This window comes from Sinocyclocheilus rhinocerous, unplaced genomic scaffold (assembly GCF_001515625.1).
Source record: "Sinocyclocheilus rhinocerous isolate Xijiao unplaced genomic scaffold, SAMN03320098_v1.1 scaffold851, whole genome shotgun sequence".
NCBI classification, from domain to species: domain Eukaryota; kingdom Metazoa; phylum Chordata; class Actinopteri; order Cypriniformes; family Cyprinidae; genus Sinocyclocheilus; species Sinocyclocheilus rhinocerous.
Genome location: NW_015624573.1, coordinates 25,920 through 44,759, shown reverse-complemented (window position 1 = coordinate 44,759; position 18,840 = coordinate 25,920). Strand labels below are relative to the sequence as shown.

Below are 18,840 nucleotides of genomic sequence, written 5' to 3'. Positions count from 1 at the left end.
ATTCAATAAGGCACTACCCAAATGGTAATATTATTACTACTAGGCCTATTATTATTTATCTAACATACTATTTATTATATATTTGTATAATTACATTTACTAAAACTGTCTAAACGAATCAATTCACCAGGATGAATTACACTTTCCAAAGCTACATATGACAGAGGGTTCTATTTACAGTAGGATGAACTGATGCACTATATAGAATGAGTAAAAATTTCCAAACATATGAGACAAGGATGATCGAACTGATTCCCTAAAATAAATCGGACTTGCTAGAGCTACAAGAGAGGCAAAAGTGAGCGTGCAGGTGCCTCTGCTTGCTCGGCAGTGAAGTAACATATATGTGATATTAAAAGCAGCGATTGTTGTCTTACACTGCTAATCATTGCGAGCAGTAGTTTGTTAATAAAAAATCTGTTTTGAAAGCAACTGAGCTACCCTCAAAGCTATATGTTGTTAGAGTGTCACCGTCACTTGTTTGCTTTATTTTTCTTGTATGCCACATGCTGCATCTTGCAGAAACTGTCTACCCACAAATCTGAAGACTGTTGTTGTTAACGTGGAAGAAACAGTCACTTTAAAAGAGACAAAACCACAAGATGTGAACAAATTATCAGTGTGGATAAGCGACGGTGACGCATGCTGTACAAATCAAGTACAATTTGTTCTGCGCTTTTGCATTTTGTTTTGTTTCCTCCTCAACATTTCTGTTGTGTCTGTCTTAGGAAACATTTTATACAGTTCATTCACTTTGCATTAAAATAATATTAAAAATGCTTAAACAAGAAACTTCTCTCCTGTTTTTATTTTTCCAATGTTCTACTTTTTATCACTTACAATTTAAATACTTCGACTTTTAATAGAGCAAAACTTTTAATCAGTATCCATACTTTCATTGAAGAATGCTTTTTGAGTACTTTTACAACCCAGTGAATGACTTCAGGTCTATCAGACCTCAGTGCAGTGCAGTGAAAAGTTGAATTGGGCAATGGCCCTGACGCTGTTGTTTTTCAAGAATTTGAGAATTTGCTGCCTGTGAAAAAAATATTCTTACTTTGAAAGATTTTAACAATTAAAAGAATACAGAGAATGACAGTTAGAGCACAATATCCTTATGACAGATCAATATCCTGGAGCCTGAAACTACATAATTGTGGAAACGACACAGCTGGATGCAGTATTTTATATCTGTTTACACAAAGTTTGTGAGTGGTGTGGTCAGAGATATGCAGTACAGATCATGTTAATGACGCAATTGTATTTTATTTAGTGCAAATAATGCTGTGGCAGTTCTACTTTGCTTGAAAACACTTTTTTTTTCTTCAGGTAACTTAAACTGGTGCTACTTTCATGTCTCTTGTGTCACACCCCAGATTTGCTCTCTTTTGTTTGATATATTCAATTTTATATTTCTGTAAAACTGTAAATGTTTTTGTTATGTAATGGTGATAACTTTGCCAATGAGTATGTGTATAATATGGATTAATTAACATGATCACTCCATAATCACAAACTTTGTGTAAACAGACATATTCATAAATTAAGACAGAGCCAAGCGTAATAATAAAAGTTGCATAATATTCAGCTGTGTCTTTTCCACGATTATGGTGCTCTGTTGATATTTTTCCATCAGAGGCTCCAGGATATTGATGTGTCATACAGAAATGTTTGTTCACTACTCACTGCTGTGTGTGTGCACTTGGATGGGTTAAATGCAGAGCACAAATTCCGAGTATGGAACACTATACTTGGTCACACGTCCTTTCCTTTCCTTTCCTTTCTTAGGATGGTTTTGACTATATAATCTATCTATCTATCTATCTATCTATCTATCTATCTTGTTTTTTGTCAAATGTTATTCTTATGCATTCAAGTTGTTGTAATGATTTTTGAAATTCTCTGTTTTCTATCTCTATGTGAAGCATCATGTGGATGGGTGAATTTTTCAGCCCTCAGTACCCTAGTAACTACCCTGATAACTCACGGTGGACCATTCGTAGCACAGGGGCGACAACAGTGTTATTAAGCTTCACTGATGTTTTGTAGGAAACATTTATTATCTACCATTATCTCTATCTTTTGTGTCTCTAAATCTTTAGCAAAGTAATTTATTAATGTAATTGAATTTCTTAATTAAAAAAAAAGATTAAACTTCATCTTAAGGAAAAATAATGTTGTATTATTTTGTAAAGTATTTTGTGAACACGTATGTTTTTAAATATTCTGTAACAAAACATGAATTTGTTTCTCTCTATTTTTCCCTCTCTCGCTCGGTCTTCTCTTTTTTGCTAGTTTGGAAGAATGCTGTGATTACATCAGAGTATATGATGGTCCTACTACACTCTACCCCTTACTGGGAGAAATACAGGAGTACACAAACAAACAGTACAGCTCCAGCAACAATGATCTGATTGTGCTTTTCTATAGCGATAGCAGTGTATCAAGAAGAGGATTTCATGCAAACTGGTTCTTTGTAGGTAAGCAATTAAATGAAATGATTAGAATGAATTTAATTTCTTAAAATAATTCTGGATTGAATGTTCAATCCTGGCAATGCTTTTTGCACATGCATTCAGTGACCATTTCAGTTCATTTCCCTAGTGTATGACTCTTATGAGCCCATTCTTTTTTTAGAGAATCAAAGACACACGGCTTAACCAGTGTAATCAGATTCCCAAATCAACCACTTTTATGACCCGCCTCTTTTAATTGAATCAAAAATATTCAGTACAACCCAGGTAGTCTGATTCCTAAACGAATTATTTTTGTGAGACACTTCTTTTTTGTGAATCAAAAATACACAGCACAGCCTGTGTAGGCAGATTCCCAAATGCAAGACTCCAGTGAAACACTTCTTTTATTGTATCAGAAACACACCTTATCTTTTATTTAAGGCATAAAACAGTGTAGTTACTGACTAGTTTATATACAACAATGTTTCAGTGTTGGGTAAGTTACTCTAAAAAAAGTTATTAATTACTAGCTATTAATTACATCTTCAACAGTGTAAAAAGATTATTGTTATTAATTACTCTCTCTAAAAAGTATTGTATTACTTATTACTTTCTAAATCCCATATCAACCTCGACCAGTTGAACAATATAAGGATAGACATGAAACTACTCTTTTAATTCTTTCAAATAAATAATGTAAAATTGCATAAATTATTCTTGAATTGACCGAAGCATTTAAAGGGAGGTAACATTATAAGCATACATTTTAACATTAGATGATAAATTTCTATATTTAATGCACTATTGTTTTATATAGAATTACAGAAGTAACTGTAATTAGAGAAAAATTAAGAGTAATCCCTTACATTACTTTTTCACTGGAAATTAATTACAGTAATGAATTACTTAGTAATGCATTACACCCAACACTGCAATGTTTAAAGATACACATGAATATTGTCAGTAGTATTTTTAAAAGTTTTTGTAAAGCCACCTTTTGCGAGAATTTTTTTAATGCATTTTTCAATGTTAACTCGTCACTTGGAAATGGAATTGCATTTCTCTTTTCCTAATATTTCCTCAATAGATACTTTAATATAACAATTGAGAAAGCAGAATTCTTAAGAGGAACAGTCTGGAACCAGGGATGGAGATTACTGTGATCCCCATTACTTATAATAATGTGTCAAATCTATTTCTCTGTTTGTTAGATTCCAATTCATGCAGGAATAACTGTGGATACTCCCTTGGCACTTGTTCATGTGACGACTCCTGTTAGAACAACTGTTGCTATGACTACAAAAGTGAGATCCTCTTGATCAAACACTTCAAGATCAATCATTATACACAAAATCTCCCTCATACTGAGCATGTATATCATTTTCAGAATGTAATTAAAATTATTTTCTTTTGTTCATATATGTAGCTTTAAATTTACAATACAAGATAACAATACTTTTCTATCTCCTCCCTTTATCCAGGTTACTGCTCACTGACGGCAACTTGGCCAACTACAACAGGTTCACTTACATCTTATCTGTCTGTCTTTCTGATTCAAACTTTTCCCTTGTTTCCTGAATGTTGAAGGGGACCGATGTTCCTTGATGTCATACATCACACACATATTGATGGTTTTTGCAGTCGTATATGTATTAATGGCCTCATAGATAATGTGTTTTTCTCTCTTCTAGATTTCCCCTCCTGCATGTATAACTGTGGACACGACTTCGGCATCTGCTCCTGCACCTACGACTGTCATTACTATGGCATCTGTTGCCCTGACTATGACAGTGAGTTCCTCTTGATCAGACAGACAATTTTAAATCCAATACAAACAAAAATACACACATGGGTCATTACATTTCTTGTGATGAAATGGGTTTTGCTGAATCAATGGAGAATTGTGCCATTACCTCCGTTTTATCTCTTCTCTTTACACAGACTACTGCTCATCAACAACAACAACAACACCAACACCAACAACAACAGCAGCAACAACAACAACAACAACAACACCAACAACAACAGCAGCAACAACAACAACAACAACACCAACAACAACAAAAACAGCAGCAACAACTACTCCTGAATTCTGTGAGATGAATTTAAGTGACACTAATGAACTTAACCTTTGTAAAGGCAGCAATTAGTCTAGCTTTGCTCTTCTAACTAAATATGTAAACTAATCAATCAAGTGACCCAATGATGTGCACATTAAACATACACTGATGACATCATGAGTACAATCGGTTTCTCTCTGCTAGCTCCCTCCTGCATGTATAACTGCGGACATGACTTTGGCATCTGCTCATGCACCTACGACTGTCACTATGGCAGCTGTTGCGATGATTACAACTGTGAGTTCCTCTTGATCAGACAGACCATTTTAAATACAATATAAACAAAAATACAAATCTTTCATGTAGTGAGCACATGGGTCATTAAATTTCTTGTGATTAAATGGGTTTTGCTGAATCAGTGGAGAATTGTGCCATTACCTCAGTTTTATCTCTTCTCTTTACACAGACTACTGTTCAACAACAACGACTTACTGGACAGATACACTTGCATTCTGTGAGTTGAATTTAAAGGAGTCGTGAACTGCCTTTTTTTTTCACTGTTATAATCCACTTATAATGTTATTTAATTAGATTTTTACATCAAAAAACATTGTAATTTAGAAGTAATCATATATTTTCTGTCCTGTTTAGACCCCCCTCATCTGGACGCTCTGTTTGAATAGGCGTGGCAGGTTGTAGACTACAAAGTAAACGCCCACTGCTATGATTGGCTAAAAGTTGCGTATGTTTGATAGCCTAGCCTACATCCTTCGCAGATGGACACTGCAGTGATTTAGGTTAAATACTCATAAATACTCATATCAAACGATCTGTAATAACAGACAAAGCAATAGTGACCACGTAATAAAAACTGTCACTTACACTTGTGTGTTGCAACATTACTGTCGGATTCAATATAGTCGGCACAGCATCATCTTTTAGTTTCAATCTTTATGAAAATCCCGCATCGAACTGTGCCTTGTTTGTAAACAAATCTGCGGTAAAATAAACTAACAAAGGACCAAGTTCTTACTAATGTGGTCTGGATCTTCATTAAAAATAAACTTCATCCACTCTTTCATATTGTTAGGATCAGAAGGAAGGCAATGCAAAGACAGTGTTTTCCACAACTTGGCGATGCACAGCATCCTGTTGTCTTCAGAATCAGAGCCATGTTTATAGTTTGACTTTTGTATAGACAGGTGGTGCTTATCCACACTACTACATCATAGAATCATACATTCCACAAGCTGTCATTTTAGCAGATTGGCTTCAATATAAGCTGTTTTTAGACTAACAAGAACGTTTTAGGTTTTGAAACTTACAGCATGTTTTTATAGTACAATGACCTCTTATATGTCAAAGTTCATGACCACTTTAAGTGACACTAATAAAATTAAACAACATTTTGTAAAGGCAGTAATTAGTCCTCTAACTAAATGTGTACACTAATCAATCAAGTGACTCAATAATGTGTACATAAAACATACACTGCTGACATCATGAGTAAAATCTGTTCCTCTCTGCTAGCTCCTTCCTGCATGCATAGGGTTGGGTATCGTTTGAATTTGATCAATTCCGATTCCGATTCTGCTTATCGATTCCGATTCTTTTCGATTCCCAGTTTCGATTCCAATGTGATTAAATAATGATATCAAACATTTATCCTATGTCTCTTTATATATATAGATCAGTGGTAGATAGGCTACCTTATTGCTTGATGACGTCAGGAACCGATGAATCGGCTTTTTGAACCGGTTCAATGAGCCGATCTGTCTGAAAAGTACCGGTTCGCGGAAATTCTTTAACAATCTATTAAATTAAAGTGCTTTGTCATGTTGGTGGTGACACCTCTCTTGCAACATGTTTAGCTATCACAGATATTATACTTAGCTTTTTTGGCTTCTGATCGCAAATGTAGCCAAACTTTGGAGCGCTTGGAGATTAGCAAGCAAGGTCCTGGCAGATCGCTAGGTCTGGTCCTCACAGATGAAGAAGAAAAAAAAAGCGCATAGGAATCGATAGGCGGAATCGAAATTTTAATTTGACAACAAGTATCCGATTCCTGACCTTAAGTATCCGATTCTGGAATCAGAATCGACTTTCGATTCCCAACCCTACTCCTGCATGTATAACTGTGGACAGGACTTCGGCAGCTGCTCATGCAACTATGACTGTCATTACTATGGCAGCTGTTGCCCTGACTACGACAGTCAGTGTTGCCAACTAATTTTCAGGGGAAGCTGCTAAAGGAAGGTTGATTTGTTGCTAAAAGTTGCTAAATGACGCGATGTCATTGCGCGGTGACGTCATTGCGTAATCACGATGCAAAATTGTGTCACTGCACAATAGGTGTGTTCGTCTTGAAGCGGCGCTGCGCAGTTCGATCAGTGTTTGACATCAAAGCACCGCGAGAGCAATTAGAAAGCATGCAGATCCGTTGAATTATTGTTGAACAATTGCAAATAGCATTTAACTTAAGTCACGTGATGTGTGTACTACTAGGCATCTTTGGTTTTCCTCTTTTTGTGTAATTTAGATGGAAAATGTGTGCCTTTTTTATCGTTTGAGTCACTTATCAAAAGTTGCTAAATGTTGCCAAATAAATTTTAAAAAATAGCTAAATTTGTTGCTAGGTGCTTTTGGAAGAAAAAGTTGCTAAGGTAGTCTGAAAAGTTGCTAAATCTAGCAACAAAATTGCTAAGTTGGCAACACTGACGACAGTGAGTTCCTCTTTTTTTAGACAGACAATTTGAAGTAAAATACTATAAACAAAAATACAAATCTAAAAATACATATATTTTATGTAGAGTACACACGGGTCATTGTATTTCTAGTAATGAAATGGATTTTGCCGAATCAATGGAGAATTGTAGCACTACTCTTTTTCTTTAGTTTTATTTTTTCTTAAAAAAAAATAAAATTTTCTTATTTTTCAGGCTACCGCTCAATAACAACAACAGCGACGACTACTCACTGGCCAAATACAACAAGTGCTGTGACCAATTAGTTGAATTTAAGTGGCACTAAAGACGACCTACACATGTGCCAGATCCAGCATGGCTCCAGTCAAGTGCCAATACTGAAAATTACTCTTAATAGCTTCTTGTCAGCATTTAATGCTTGATATTGCTATGTGAGATTAGTAATACACAGTAAATTTGTGCATCAGTGGGAGACATGCTACCACATAACGTCACCTGCTCTCTGTTTCTTCCTACTAGATGATGAATGGTTATGTGTCCTACTACACCAACAATGTGCGGGCCTCTCAGTCTCAGTCGGGTGAAATCACTCGTCAGTCACAGTTCCTGCTACGCGTGGGCTGCCGAATGGAGCCGGACACCATGGTGCAGATATTCTACAAGGCCAGGGAGGACATCAATGCCAACATCACAGGAACGGGCCGCTTCAATGCCAGCATAGCTTTCTACACCTTCAGCAGTTTCTACCAACAAATTTACGACTCTCCATATGAGGTGAACTTGAATCAGCTTCTGTATGTTCAGGTCGAGCTAAACAGGCCTGACAACAGTCTGGAACTCTTCCTGGACACTTGTGTAGCGTCTCCAAATCCCAATGACTTCAAAGATCGCTCCTATGACCTGCTCCGTAATGGGTGAGACCTTTTCATTCTTAAATGTGACTCCAACATCATATCATATGTGACAGTAGAATCATTTGGGATCGTAGACAGCATTAATAAGAATTCTGTTGTTCCTAGTCTAAATATGTTATTGTACTCATTAGCATTAATAGTTTGACTGTAGTTTAAATTGTATCCAAATTGTATTTCTCTTCTTTTGTCTTTTGTAGATGTCCCAAAGACAACACCTATTATTCCTACACCAGTGGTGAACACTACTACGCTTAGTTCAGTTTCCAGGCTTTCAAGTTCCTCCGGACTCATGCCTATGTGTTCCTGCAGTGTAAGGTGATCATCTGCCCCAATAACGATTACAACTCTCGCTGCCGGCAAGGTTGCCGCTTCCATCGCAAGAGATCCCTTCACAGCAAAGGTCAGAGGTCTCTCTAAGTCACACAGATTTAAAGCAATGATTTACTCACCTTCATGTTGTTCCAAACCTATATACTTTTTCCGTGAAGCACAAAAGGAGAATTCTGAAGATTCTGGTAAATAAAGTTAGAATTTTTGGGTCAGCTATGCATTTAACTTTATCTTAAAACTTCTTATTAGAAATAATATTTTAATTAAGCAATAAAGTACTAGAGGCTGTGTTATATCCTTTGTGTCATGCATAACAACGCCCTCAGCCATGACTATAGAACTTATGCGTCAGAGAAACAAGTGCAGCCATCTTTGGAGTACCGTGACTCAGGTCTGGCGCTGATGATGTAACATCCAGGTAGACACGCCCACAGCGGGTTATGATTGGTCGATCGACAGGCTCAAATCTGATTGGCTAAAGAGTACGAGTGTCCCATGTGCATAGAGTTCGCTGCCAGGAAATTCTCAAACAATACACACACAGATCCAAGGCGATTCACAGTCCATGACAAACTTTTAAATATTCAAAATTTTTGTACACAGTTGTACATCTGTGAATTGTGTTTTGCATTTGTGTAACGTATTTTATGAATGTATATTCTTATTTTGTGCACATGAATTGGTTTTTGTGAATATATAAATTTTTCGTGCATGTGAATTGGGATATGCGTGAATTCTTTTTCGTGAATTATTATTGAGTCTAATCTGCTTCCATACAGCAGGGGTCACACATACTTTTAATTATTATTATTAATTTTTTTGTGAAATTCATAATACATGACAGTATTGATTGATTAGTTGATTTTATAAAATGTATTAACTAATATCTACACTTTGCATATAACATTTTAATCTTATTAAAAGCATGTTTGTACATATTGGTATAATTTACTGTGGCATCTCTAGCTGTTCAAGTTTGAATTATTAGTATTCTACACAACTATGACTCTTTGTCCCTACTGAGCAGGAGCATAGGACAGTGGGTGCTTTCACAGACAGCATGAGAAGATGAAGGCAATCGAGTGATTTGATCAACAGCTTTTTAATTTCTGATTTGTTACATTAATCAGATCATTATCTATCCTAATGATGTATTTTTCCAGAATTCATTAAAGCAATCCTTCTCCAAATGCACTTCTTTGTCAAAGCACAGTATAAAGATATTTTTATTTTGCTTTTAACCAAGCAAGTCACTTATAAATAGTCCAAATGATATATTACTATAAATCAACAAAACATTTTGCATTACATTAGAAAATGATTGGTATAATAATTTCCTTATACCTTATAGCTATAACCTTTTCGGTTTTGAGAATTAAATGACAAGACAAACATAACATTTCAGTACACATCGCATAAGTCAGGTTTTATTGACATTCAACATCAAATCCACCAAAACATGTTGTACAATACTTATCTGATAATTCAGTTAATTATGCAGACAGGCATATGAAATGTTTAAATAGTAGCACCACAGATGCTTCCAAAAACATTACGAATAACATCTACAGCATGGCACTGGTGGTAGCGACGAGGGAGAGAAAATGAAAGAGAGAACAGTGTGCTCACACTGCCCAGCACACAATCATCAACACTGCTTTACAAACCCAGTGTATACAGCCATGTGTGATGGTGCTAATTAAAGAGAAGACCTCAGACCACTACAGTAAATTTGGAAAACAATCCTACAGGACACTATTTCTCACTGCTAAACAGTCAACTTACCTGTGTTAGAAATTTTCATCTTCAATCACAATCTTGCTGATTTAAGTTAGGTTTAAATAATGCAGCTCTCAACCAAAAAACAAGTAATAATTTGCGATCATTTTAAATTAGAAGACAAAAATATTAAATGTGGCAATGTCATTATACTACATTTAAATCCAAAGTGTAAGAATAGCCGTAACATTTACTTTCATTCATGCCACTGAATTTGAAATGTAAAAAATAAAAATAATACATTTTAAGTGTCAACTTTCAGAAAATAACTGTAGGCACTGATTACTGAACTCTGGCACTTATACAAGAGAGTTGAGGCAAAATCTTAAAAATCTGAGAAAATTCTCAAGATCTCGAACTGGAATAATCAGGGATGATAGTTTTTGATGCGAGGATACCATTAGCATTCGAACCTTTTCAAAGACCAAAAAAATCTACACTCTGAATGTGGATTACTGACTTCAGCATAACATAACGATAAAAGTTCAATAATTACAAAGCAGGGATTTTGTCTTTGGAATGTTCCAGATACTAGAATTGTATTATGTAAAACAGGCCAAAGAAGAGGCCAGCATCACCCACGTGTCCTTATTTGTGCTGGCCTCTTGCAAAGTGACATGCAAAATCATAGCTGTTTCTGCACCTGTGTCCGCATATGTTACACTGGAAAGGGTTCTCATAACCATGGCAGCCCATGTGGATGGTGTAGAGGATGTTGTCAGGGAAATATATGTGACAGTGGGGGCAGTGGTGGAGCATCTGGGGGTCCTGTATTGGGGTGGGCGTCCCTGGCTGGCTGTTGGTACCGCTCGGAGTGCTGGTTCTCTCACTGCAGGGTCCAACTTCTGGGCTACAGCTGCTGTGTGCAGCCGGTCTGGGCTCGGGGGTGATGGGAGAAGAAGCTTGAGCCACACTAACAGAGACGGCAGCAGGTGCTGTCACAGGCTGCTGGACGAGGAACGTGGGTTTTTCGTCAGGTAGCGATTCCACTCCAGGAGATACCGGTGCACCTTGGGCTTCCGGCGGGATGCTGGCAAGCTGACCGGCCAAAGTCGAAAGCTGGTTCAGCGGGTTGTCCAATGCCATGTCTTGCTCCTCTCTGGAGCCACTTCCAATCGCTCCACCAGCTTGTGCATCCTTTCCTAGACCATTATAGGCCACCTGATGGAGGTGGTCGTGAGGAGGGAGATCATGGGAGAAGTCACCCAAGTGATGCTGCTCTGAGCTGGGCTTTTGCAATACCATGGATGGCGGGCTGAGGTTGATGAGCAGCCGGCGACCATAACCAAGTGAGTTTCCTCTCTTCTGCAGGACACTGAGCATCTTTCGGTGAGAGAGAGCGGAGTGGGCCCCCTTCATAGGGAGGAGTTTGTGTCTGCGACGCCGGTGATGAGAAAGGTTGCTGCGATCGCTGCAGCGGAAGGAGCACAGCTCACACTTGTAAGGTTTCTCGCCTGTGTGAGAGCGCATGTGTGCCTCCAGGTGGCGTTCGTACGCTGAGGCAAAAGGACACAAGTGGCATCTATGGGGTTTTTCACCTGGAGAAGGAGATTGAGAACATCTTATGAACTTGGTAACCTGAAGAAAAGAACAAAGAGTAAAAATAAGATTTAAGATCAGTTTTCAGTCTAACCTGTGTGGATGCGAATGTGCTCGATCAGCCGTGCAGTGCCTCTGGTGGCATAGTTGCAATAGCGGCACTTGAGTTTACCATCATATGTTCTCTCAAAGCCATCCACCAACATCCCTGAACTATCTTCTAAGGACATGTCCACTGCTGGGTGCTCCAGGCCATTCTGACCAAGTTCTGTAAAGTATGAATAAATAAATAAACAGAAAATAAGTAATATTAATATATGGGACACCTCAAGATATTATGTTGTTCTACTAGAAATGAACCAGTTTTGCATTCAGCACACTTGAATCAGCAGGCACCATTCATTTATACTGTACACTTTTTTTAAACAGAGGCACAAATCCATGTTGTGAAAACTAATAAATATGTTTAATAAACTATTTTATAATGAAAATATGAAATGCTATGATCTAATAAAAACTATTATCTAACATACAATCCTCAACTCAAATCATGCAATGTTATAATTTTGACAAATCTGATAAATCTGTTAAACTGATATTTAAAAAAAACTATTTTTATATTTATATATTTTTAATCATTATTATTAACTCACTTTAATTACCCAAAACAAAATAACAACATTAGGACCCCACAGCATATTTAGAAAACATAAATAATTAAATATATAATATAATAAATATAATATTATAATAATACATATAATAAATAAAAGCAACTATTGAATAATTTAAATAATGAAATATTTTGGGATATTATATATAATCAATAAACAAACATATATTTAATAATTTATACAATCAATAATTATCAATAACTACAACATTTGGTCTCAAATTACCCAGCAACTACTGACTGTTGGCTTAATTTAGGATTTTAGAATCTGCAACCCTATTACTCATTCTGGCACAGTTTTCATTTGATTTCATTTTAATTATATTTTAAATGTATTAAAAAAAGGAAATAATTGCAAATCTCATAAAATAAACGGGGAGGGGGGATAAGACACGCATATACTTATAAAGACTGCAGATATTTATAAAAACTGGAATTACTACTAAAGCATAAATGAAGATATGCAGATACTTTTTTTTAAAAATTTTGACCAGTCAAAAACAACACACAGGAAGGCTCTCCAAGTAATACCTCCTTGGAGATCATCACTGTCTTTCGCTCCGATGACAGAGCCAGATATCATGTTGACATGTTGGGTCTGCTGACTCAAGTACTCCTGAAAGTCCTTCACAAAATCCAGAGGTTCTGGCTTCTCCTCGCCCATTGAAAGATCTACACCGTCGTCTTCTGCGGTCTTAAACGGGACCAAACAGGCTGTAAATAAAATTCAACCAGAATATCATATAGATGCAACTGAATGACAAGATACGTAAATAAAAAAATCCTTGTAGCATCAAATAGCAACAAAATAAAACTTTACAAGCAATCCTTAAAGTGTGAATCCTGTCGATTCGTCTACAATAACAAGCATCCACAGGCCAACGGGTGCAGTAAACAACATCTTAAGCTTTTAAGTTATATTGGAACTTGTGACGGTTGTAAGACTAATCAGTTGTATTAGTCTGGCTGTTATCCAGTTGACAAGGTAACAGGCGTTGCTAAGATAGCGAAATAACGTTGACGTTACTAAGCATTCCCAACCATTACCCTATCATTAAAACAACAATTAACAACAGTTACCTTTTCAAGGGCGTCAGAGAAGTTAAAACCACACTCGGTTGTTCGGATGTTCAGACTGACGACCCGTTCTTTAACGAGATATTAGAAAAATCTGGCAGAAAAAAGCTCCATGGTGACGCTGGGCAGCTAACGTCAGCGAGTTAGCACGACTGATTTAGTTAAAAACAGATATTAAACGAGCTTTACATTTAACCGACAGTTGGATCGACTTATTTGAAACATACTCCGTGTGTCATTTAGGACTGTGTCAATGGCAAACAGAGAGTAAAAACCGAATTTTGGTTGGTAAAAATAATGCTCTGCGACATCAAAACAAAAGAAAACGCAGGGGTGAAAGTTCAACCAGGCGGTGCGCCGCTGAAATGATTCCGACTTCGTTGCGATGGTTGAACATTTAGTTCCTGTGTGTCACTGTGAGTGGATCTGCAGAGCAAACCAGACTTTTAAAATGAATGTATCATAACACAGTACCATAATATAAGCGAATATAGAAGTAAACTATGCATAATTTCCATATTTTGATGTGTGACTTCAGATGCTGTCTTTTTGCAATGTGTTCAAATTACGTTTTTAAAAAAAATATTGTTCTAATTGGCAGTTGTTTTAAAATGCTCTACACATATCACTTTCCATTCTGTTAGTCTTTTGTAATATTCCTTTATTTTAAATAACAAAAGTTATTGTATCAAAAATGATACAAATTACAATCCCTCAGGAAAGGACATAATTTAGAGGGAAAACAATATCATGAAGGCTTATTTACAGTGGAGTTTAACTTGATGTTTTGTGTTTTTAATTGGTTTGTGTCGCAATTCTGTAACGTTTGATAAAATTACAGAAATCAATGTGATATAAAAATTCAAAATTTAACTTTATACTCTCACTCTCAGTCCCTACTTAGCAATGACTAGCTCTGTAATTCCATCCTGTTGATTTTCTTGCCATTGCATAAATAATTTAGTTAAAATTAAAATATATTTCTGAAAGTCTTTTAAATGCTTACTTGGTCATATTAATTGACATTCATATCCAAAAGGTACTGCATAACAGCAATGATCCAATTATTTTTCAAACCTTTTAGTATTCTGCATCAAGTGCATTGATGATTCATCATCTTTCACCAGATTAGCTAAATACATGGATAATTTCCATATTCAAATGTCATGAGCAATTTGTTGAGTACTTGAGCCAATTGCATTACTTTAAATAGCAGGATTGGCTCATTTATGTTTCATAGCGTTTAATATTTAACTAGAGGGGAAGTTAGCTGAAGATCGCATTGCCCCATTTGTGTCAGGGTTGTAGGAAAACCATTGAAGAGGGTGTGACAAATGACCAGTTAGAGCGAGAGCTTTGGATCCTTATGACACTCTTCAGAGTTGTAATGAGAGGGTTCTAGTGTAACACTCAGCAATTCATTGCCTGTAATCATGGTTCAGATGACCACAGAACAACCTGCCAGGCTCCCGTCGTGGGTTAAAATGTTAACAAACAGTCTACTCATAGCCTCATTGCAGAGTTGGACATCTACCCCAATAAAACTGTTGTTTTGGGTTACAGCAAGAAAGATCAGATTTTACCAAGCTATAACAGTATCGAACATACTGTTAATGTTTGTATTATTCCACACCAGGCCTAACATTTCATTTTGGAGTTCTCTTGAAATCCGCTGAATGATTCCAGACTCATAAATGATACTGCATTTGTGTTGCGATCTCAAACAGACAATTCTTCTTACCAAACATATATCATTGATGTGCGTTTCTTATGCTGCACTCTGCCATTAATAGCTTCATTTCACAGTTAGGACACTAGATGGCGCAGGATGTCAAGTTGTGATGACCATGTCGCGAAATAAGATAGGCCTGTATGGCCAACCTTAACATTTTTGAATATCAACATTTACTTTAACTCTTTTGCGTTGCATTATTCACAAAACATAGTAAGAGTATTCAATGTCAGTATTTTGTTTGTTGCATATGAATGAGCAGATAACTCTTTGTGAGGATGCATCCCATTAATTAAAAGTGCCCTGTTATATTAGCATTATTGAATGAGAATTATAAATGAAGTCGAACAATTACTATCACGTGCAGTATTTACAGTCTGTGGGTTTTCCAGTGAAAAGCTGTGTAAACTGATCCAAAAGCAGGCACAACAGCCCGACCTTGTGGGGTTGAACTACGACCCCTGAAGCAGTCAATTACAACACTTCTTAATGGCCTGTCCACACTAATGTTATTTTATAGCAATTTAATTATGCTCAGGTTTCCTGTGAAGCCACTTCCCCTTAAATAATTCAAGCAGGGTGACAGTAATTTGTCATTTGAAAAAGATTAATTGGGGTTTCAAGTGGGCTTCTTTTCATGAAGCGTTATTGTTTTCAAAGCTGGGGCGCAACAGTACATACGAAAAATAGTTGCATAGATAACAGATAGCATGTATCATGTGTTTGGTCAAAATCTAAATAAGAGCGAAATAAACAGGATTGTACGTTTTTTTAAATATCCAGTAAGGTTATTATACGACTACAAATGCCAATATTGCTATCTATCATCCATCTATCTATCCATCCATCCATCCATCCATCCATCTATCTATCTATCTATCTATCTATCTATCTATCTATCTATCTATCTATCTATCTGTCTGTCTGTCTGTCCAAAGAGGCTGCAATATAATTATAAATGCCTGACATCCGTAATTATCTTTCTTTCTTTCTTTTTTCACGTACAATTACAGTATCCATAGGCTATATTTGATCACAGCTTGATATGCATTCAAACTCTGCACAGACGTCATGACATGAAGTCATTCGGTTCATTTTGTTTGTCCAGCTTACAGCTTCCTCCCTTCTCAATCTCCATTTTAATTTAGCATCTGCAGAGTGTCTGAAGCTGCTCTGTCTACACCTGCTCGGGGGTAAGTCAGACCAAGTTCCCCCGCTGCCCTAATTCACATTTAAAAGCCTTTGAACGAGCGGGCCCCCTTCTCTCCTCCAAAGTGCTTGATTTATGTGCTGTTTGTGGTTTTATAGAACGCGAAACAATTCATTTTCTCCTGAAAAGGAATTGGGTATTAATTTGGAGAAGGCCCCTGAGCACTTTTTTAAGACTCCAATCATATGCTGGAGTCATTTAAAGGCTGCCATGGACATTAGCCCCCGAAGAAAGGCTTTTAATCCTGCCTGAGGAGCGCAGCTATAGAAACGGCTGCCCCAACGCCAAATCATTACTGCTAAAGGGTGAAGGAGGACCACGACTGGATTTATTCTTCACGCCCCCAAGACTATTTATTTCTGGAGAGACCCTATCTTAGAACCCCCCACCCCACCCCAGTGCGACACGGGGAGTGTGTAGAAGCAGAGAAAGGAAAAGAGATAGGATAAAGGAAGTACATATTAAGCTTTTCATTTTCCTGCCACTTAATTTCCTCGCGGCCGCCTGTGTAATGAATGTAATTGCTACCTTTGATGAGAACACTATTATCTGAATCACACTTTAAACGGGCAAACAAGGCCCCCTCCATCCTCACTCTCCCCCATCACAAAGCGGGTATGAGATCTCTAATTATGCGACAGAACAAGTGGTTTTTCTCAAAGCCGTGGCGTTGCGCTCGATTGCCAAAGAGCAGCCCTGGTTACATTTGCACAAAGGCGCAGATTAGCGGCGATACGCGCGCCACACACAAAGATGGGCGTTTTTTTATCATTAATTTCCTGCGTGAACCAGCGAATGTCTCCGTACAGGAAATTCTCATTTAGTCGAACGCCAGATCTCATTTTCTAAAAATCTGGTCCAATCTGGCTGACTGGAATATGCGCCAAAATCAAATCAATAAGTATAGGGCCTAATGTGAATAAAAGGAATGCCCGCATACGAAAGCAAACGGCAGAGTAAACTTTATTTAGGAAAGCAGACTGAAATAGCATATTACAGTAGGCTATATATTGAGTTTCATTATGTATAGGCTTCAGCTTTATATAGATAGGCCTATATATATATACGCACACACAATTTTATTGCTGTTTTGAAATTAAAATGTCTATATAAAAGGCCAAAAATAATAAGACACCTTCAAGTTCCTTCAAGCTATATAGAGTGTAATAGCCCTACAATAGGTTGCTTCCTTGAAAGCAGGACCAGACACTCAACTTCCTTTTGAGTCACTTCAAGACGCCTGCCTGTTGTAATAACCACTGTGAAATATAGTGAGTGTCTGCAACAATACTCCATGTACATTTGAACCATACAAGCACAGACAAAAAATATATTCCTGACAAAAAAATATATATATTAAAAAAAAAAAAAAAAAAAAAAGTCCTATAGCCTGTTATCTATCTATCTATCTATCTATCTATCTATCTATCTAGATAATATGTATAGCCAATGTATTAATTTAAATAACGCAATAAAAAGTCACATATATATCCTGAAAGCAATCATTTTACCTCATCCTTGTTTAGGCCTATGTGCTGCTTGGATCACGTTCTGACTTTAGTATGACACGCCGATCCTCAACCAGACAGTTCAGTTATTCATTGGGATTTATCTTTGCACATCTCTCGGCGCGCACGCGGTGAATAGCTGTTTAATAAAAGTGTCGGGCTCGTCCTACAGATGACGTGACTTTACGAGGCGACGCACGATAAAACCGCTGTCACCTTATGAAGTATGAACACGCGCGCATCCCCCGGTAACGTATTAAAGCATCGCCGGAGAGATTTTCAAACGTCACAGGTGACAGCACGCTTCTATTCGGTCGAGCTCTTTAGCCTCACCGAGATGCAAAAAACTATAAAGCAACGTCACAAATGACGAATTACACAATTATTCTTAAATGGCTGGCGTTTTGAGCTATATGCAAAGCCATTTGGCACCTTAAACGTGAGTTATTATTCTTCAAAGCAAGCTATACTTAAATGATAAAGTGATAATCAATTCCTTTGACTATGATGCCTCGCTTGGAGCCTGGGGGGAAAACTACTGATCACTTCTATTGGTCTGCAAATGATGGTACTTACAGCATGACAGATGGCTGGCAGGAGCGCTGTGTGACTTCAGAAAGGTTTATAATGTCTGAAACAGGCTGCCATTCGGGCCCAGTCAGGCAACAGAGGAATGGGCCAATATTTCTGAGTGAAGTGGCATTTTAGCTGTATTTATCTGAGGATCTCTACACCAAAACCATAGGCACTAATAAAGAAGATGCTGTAATAGCTTTTGACTGGGTCCAGTCGCTCTGGATGGGGAATGAACTGTCCTTTGCTTAATTATTGTGGCCAAATGCCATTTGGACAGCCTG

General features: G+C 37.2%; 1 protein-coding gene across 2 annotated transcripts; it reads right to left on the bottom strand.

The window, feature by feature from the left end:
• Positions 1–9,878: 9,878 nt before the first annotated feature.
• On the bottom strand, positions 9,879–13,919 carry ikzf5 (IKAROS family zinc finger 5). Of its 2 annotated transcripts, XM_016557815.1 has the most exons (4): positions 13,537–13,919; positions 12,988–13,170; positions 11,878–12,051; positions 9,879–11,782 (listed from the first exon to the last, which is right to left on the bottom strand). In XM_016557815.1, exons 2-4 carry the CDS (start codon positions 13,118–13,120, stop codon positions 10,833–10,835), a joined length of 1,257 nt encoding a protein of 418 aa, XP_016413301.1. In that variant the 5' UTR covers positions 13,121–13,170; positions 13,537–13,919; the 3' UTR covers positions 9,879–10,832. The 2 variants fall into 2 exon arrangements, with proteins under 2 accessions (XP_016413301.1, XP_016413307.1); XM_016557821.1 differs by lacking the exons at positions 12,988–13,170; positions 13,537–13,919 and having other exon boundaries at positions 9,879–11,822; positions 11,956–12,034.
• Between the last annotated feature and the right edge of the window lie 4,921 nt (positions 13,920–18,840).

Bases quoted from the DNA above. Each gene is read 5' to 3' on its own strand.
- ikzf5 (XM_016557815.1), bottom strand. From the start codon at position 13,120: ATGGGCGAGGAGAAGCCAGAACCTCTGGATTTTGTGAAGGACTTTCAG. The intron at 12,052-12,987 runs GTATTACTTGGA...CATACTTTACAG, and splicing joins CAGTGATGATCTCCAAGGAG to AACTTGGTCAGAATGGCCTG. The intron at 11,783-11,877 runs GTTAGACTGAAA...CTCCTTCTCCAG, and splicing joins GCACATTCGCATCCACACAG to GTGAAAAACCCCATAGATGC.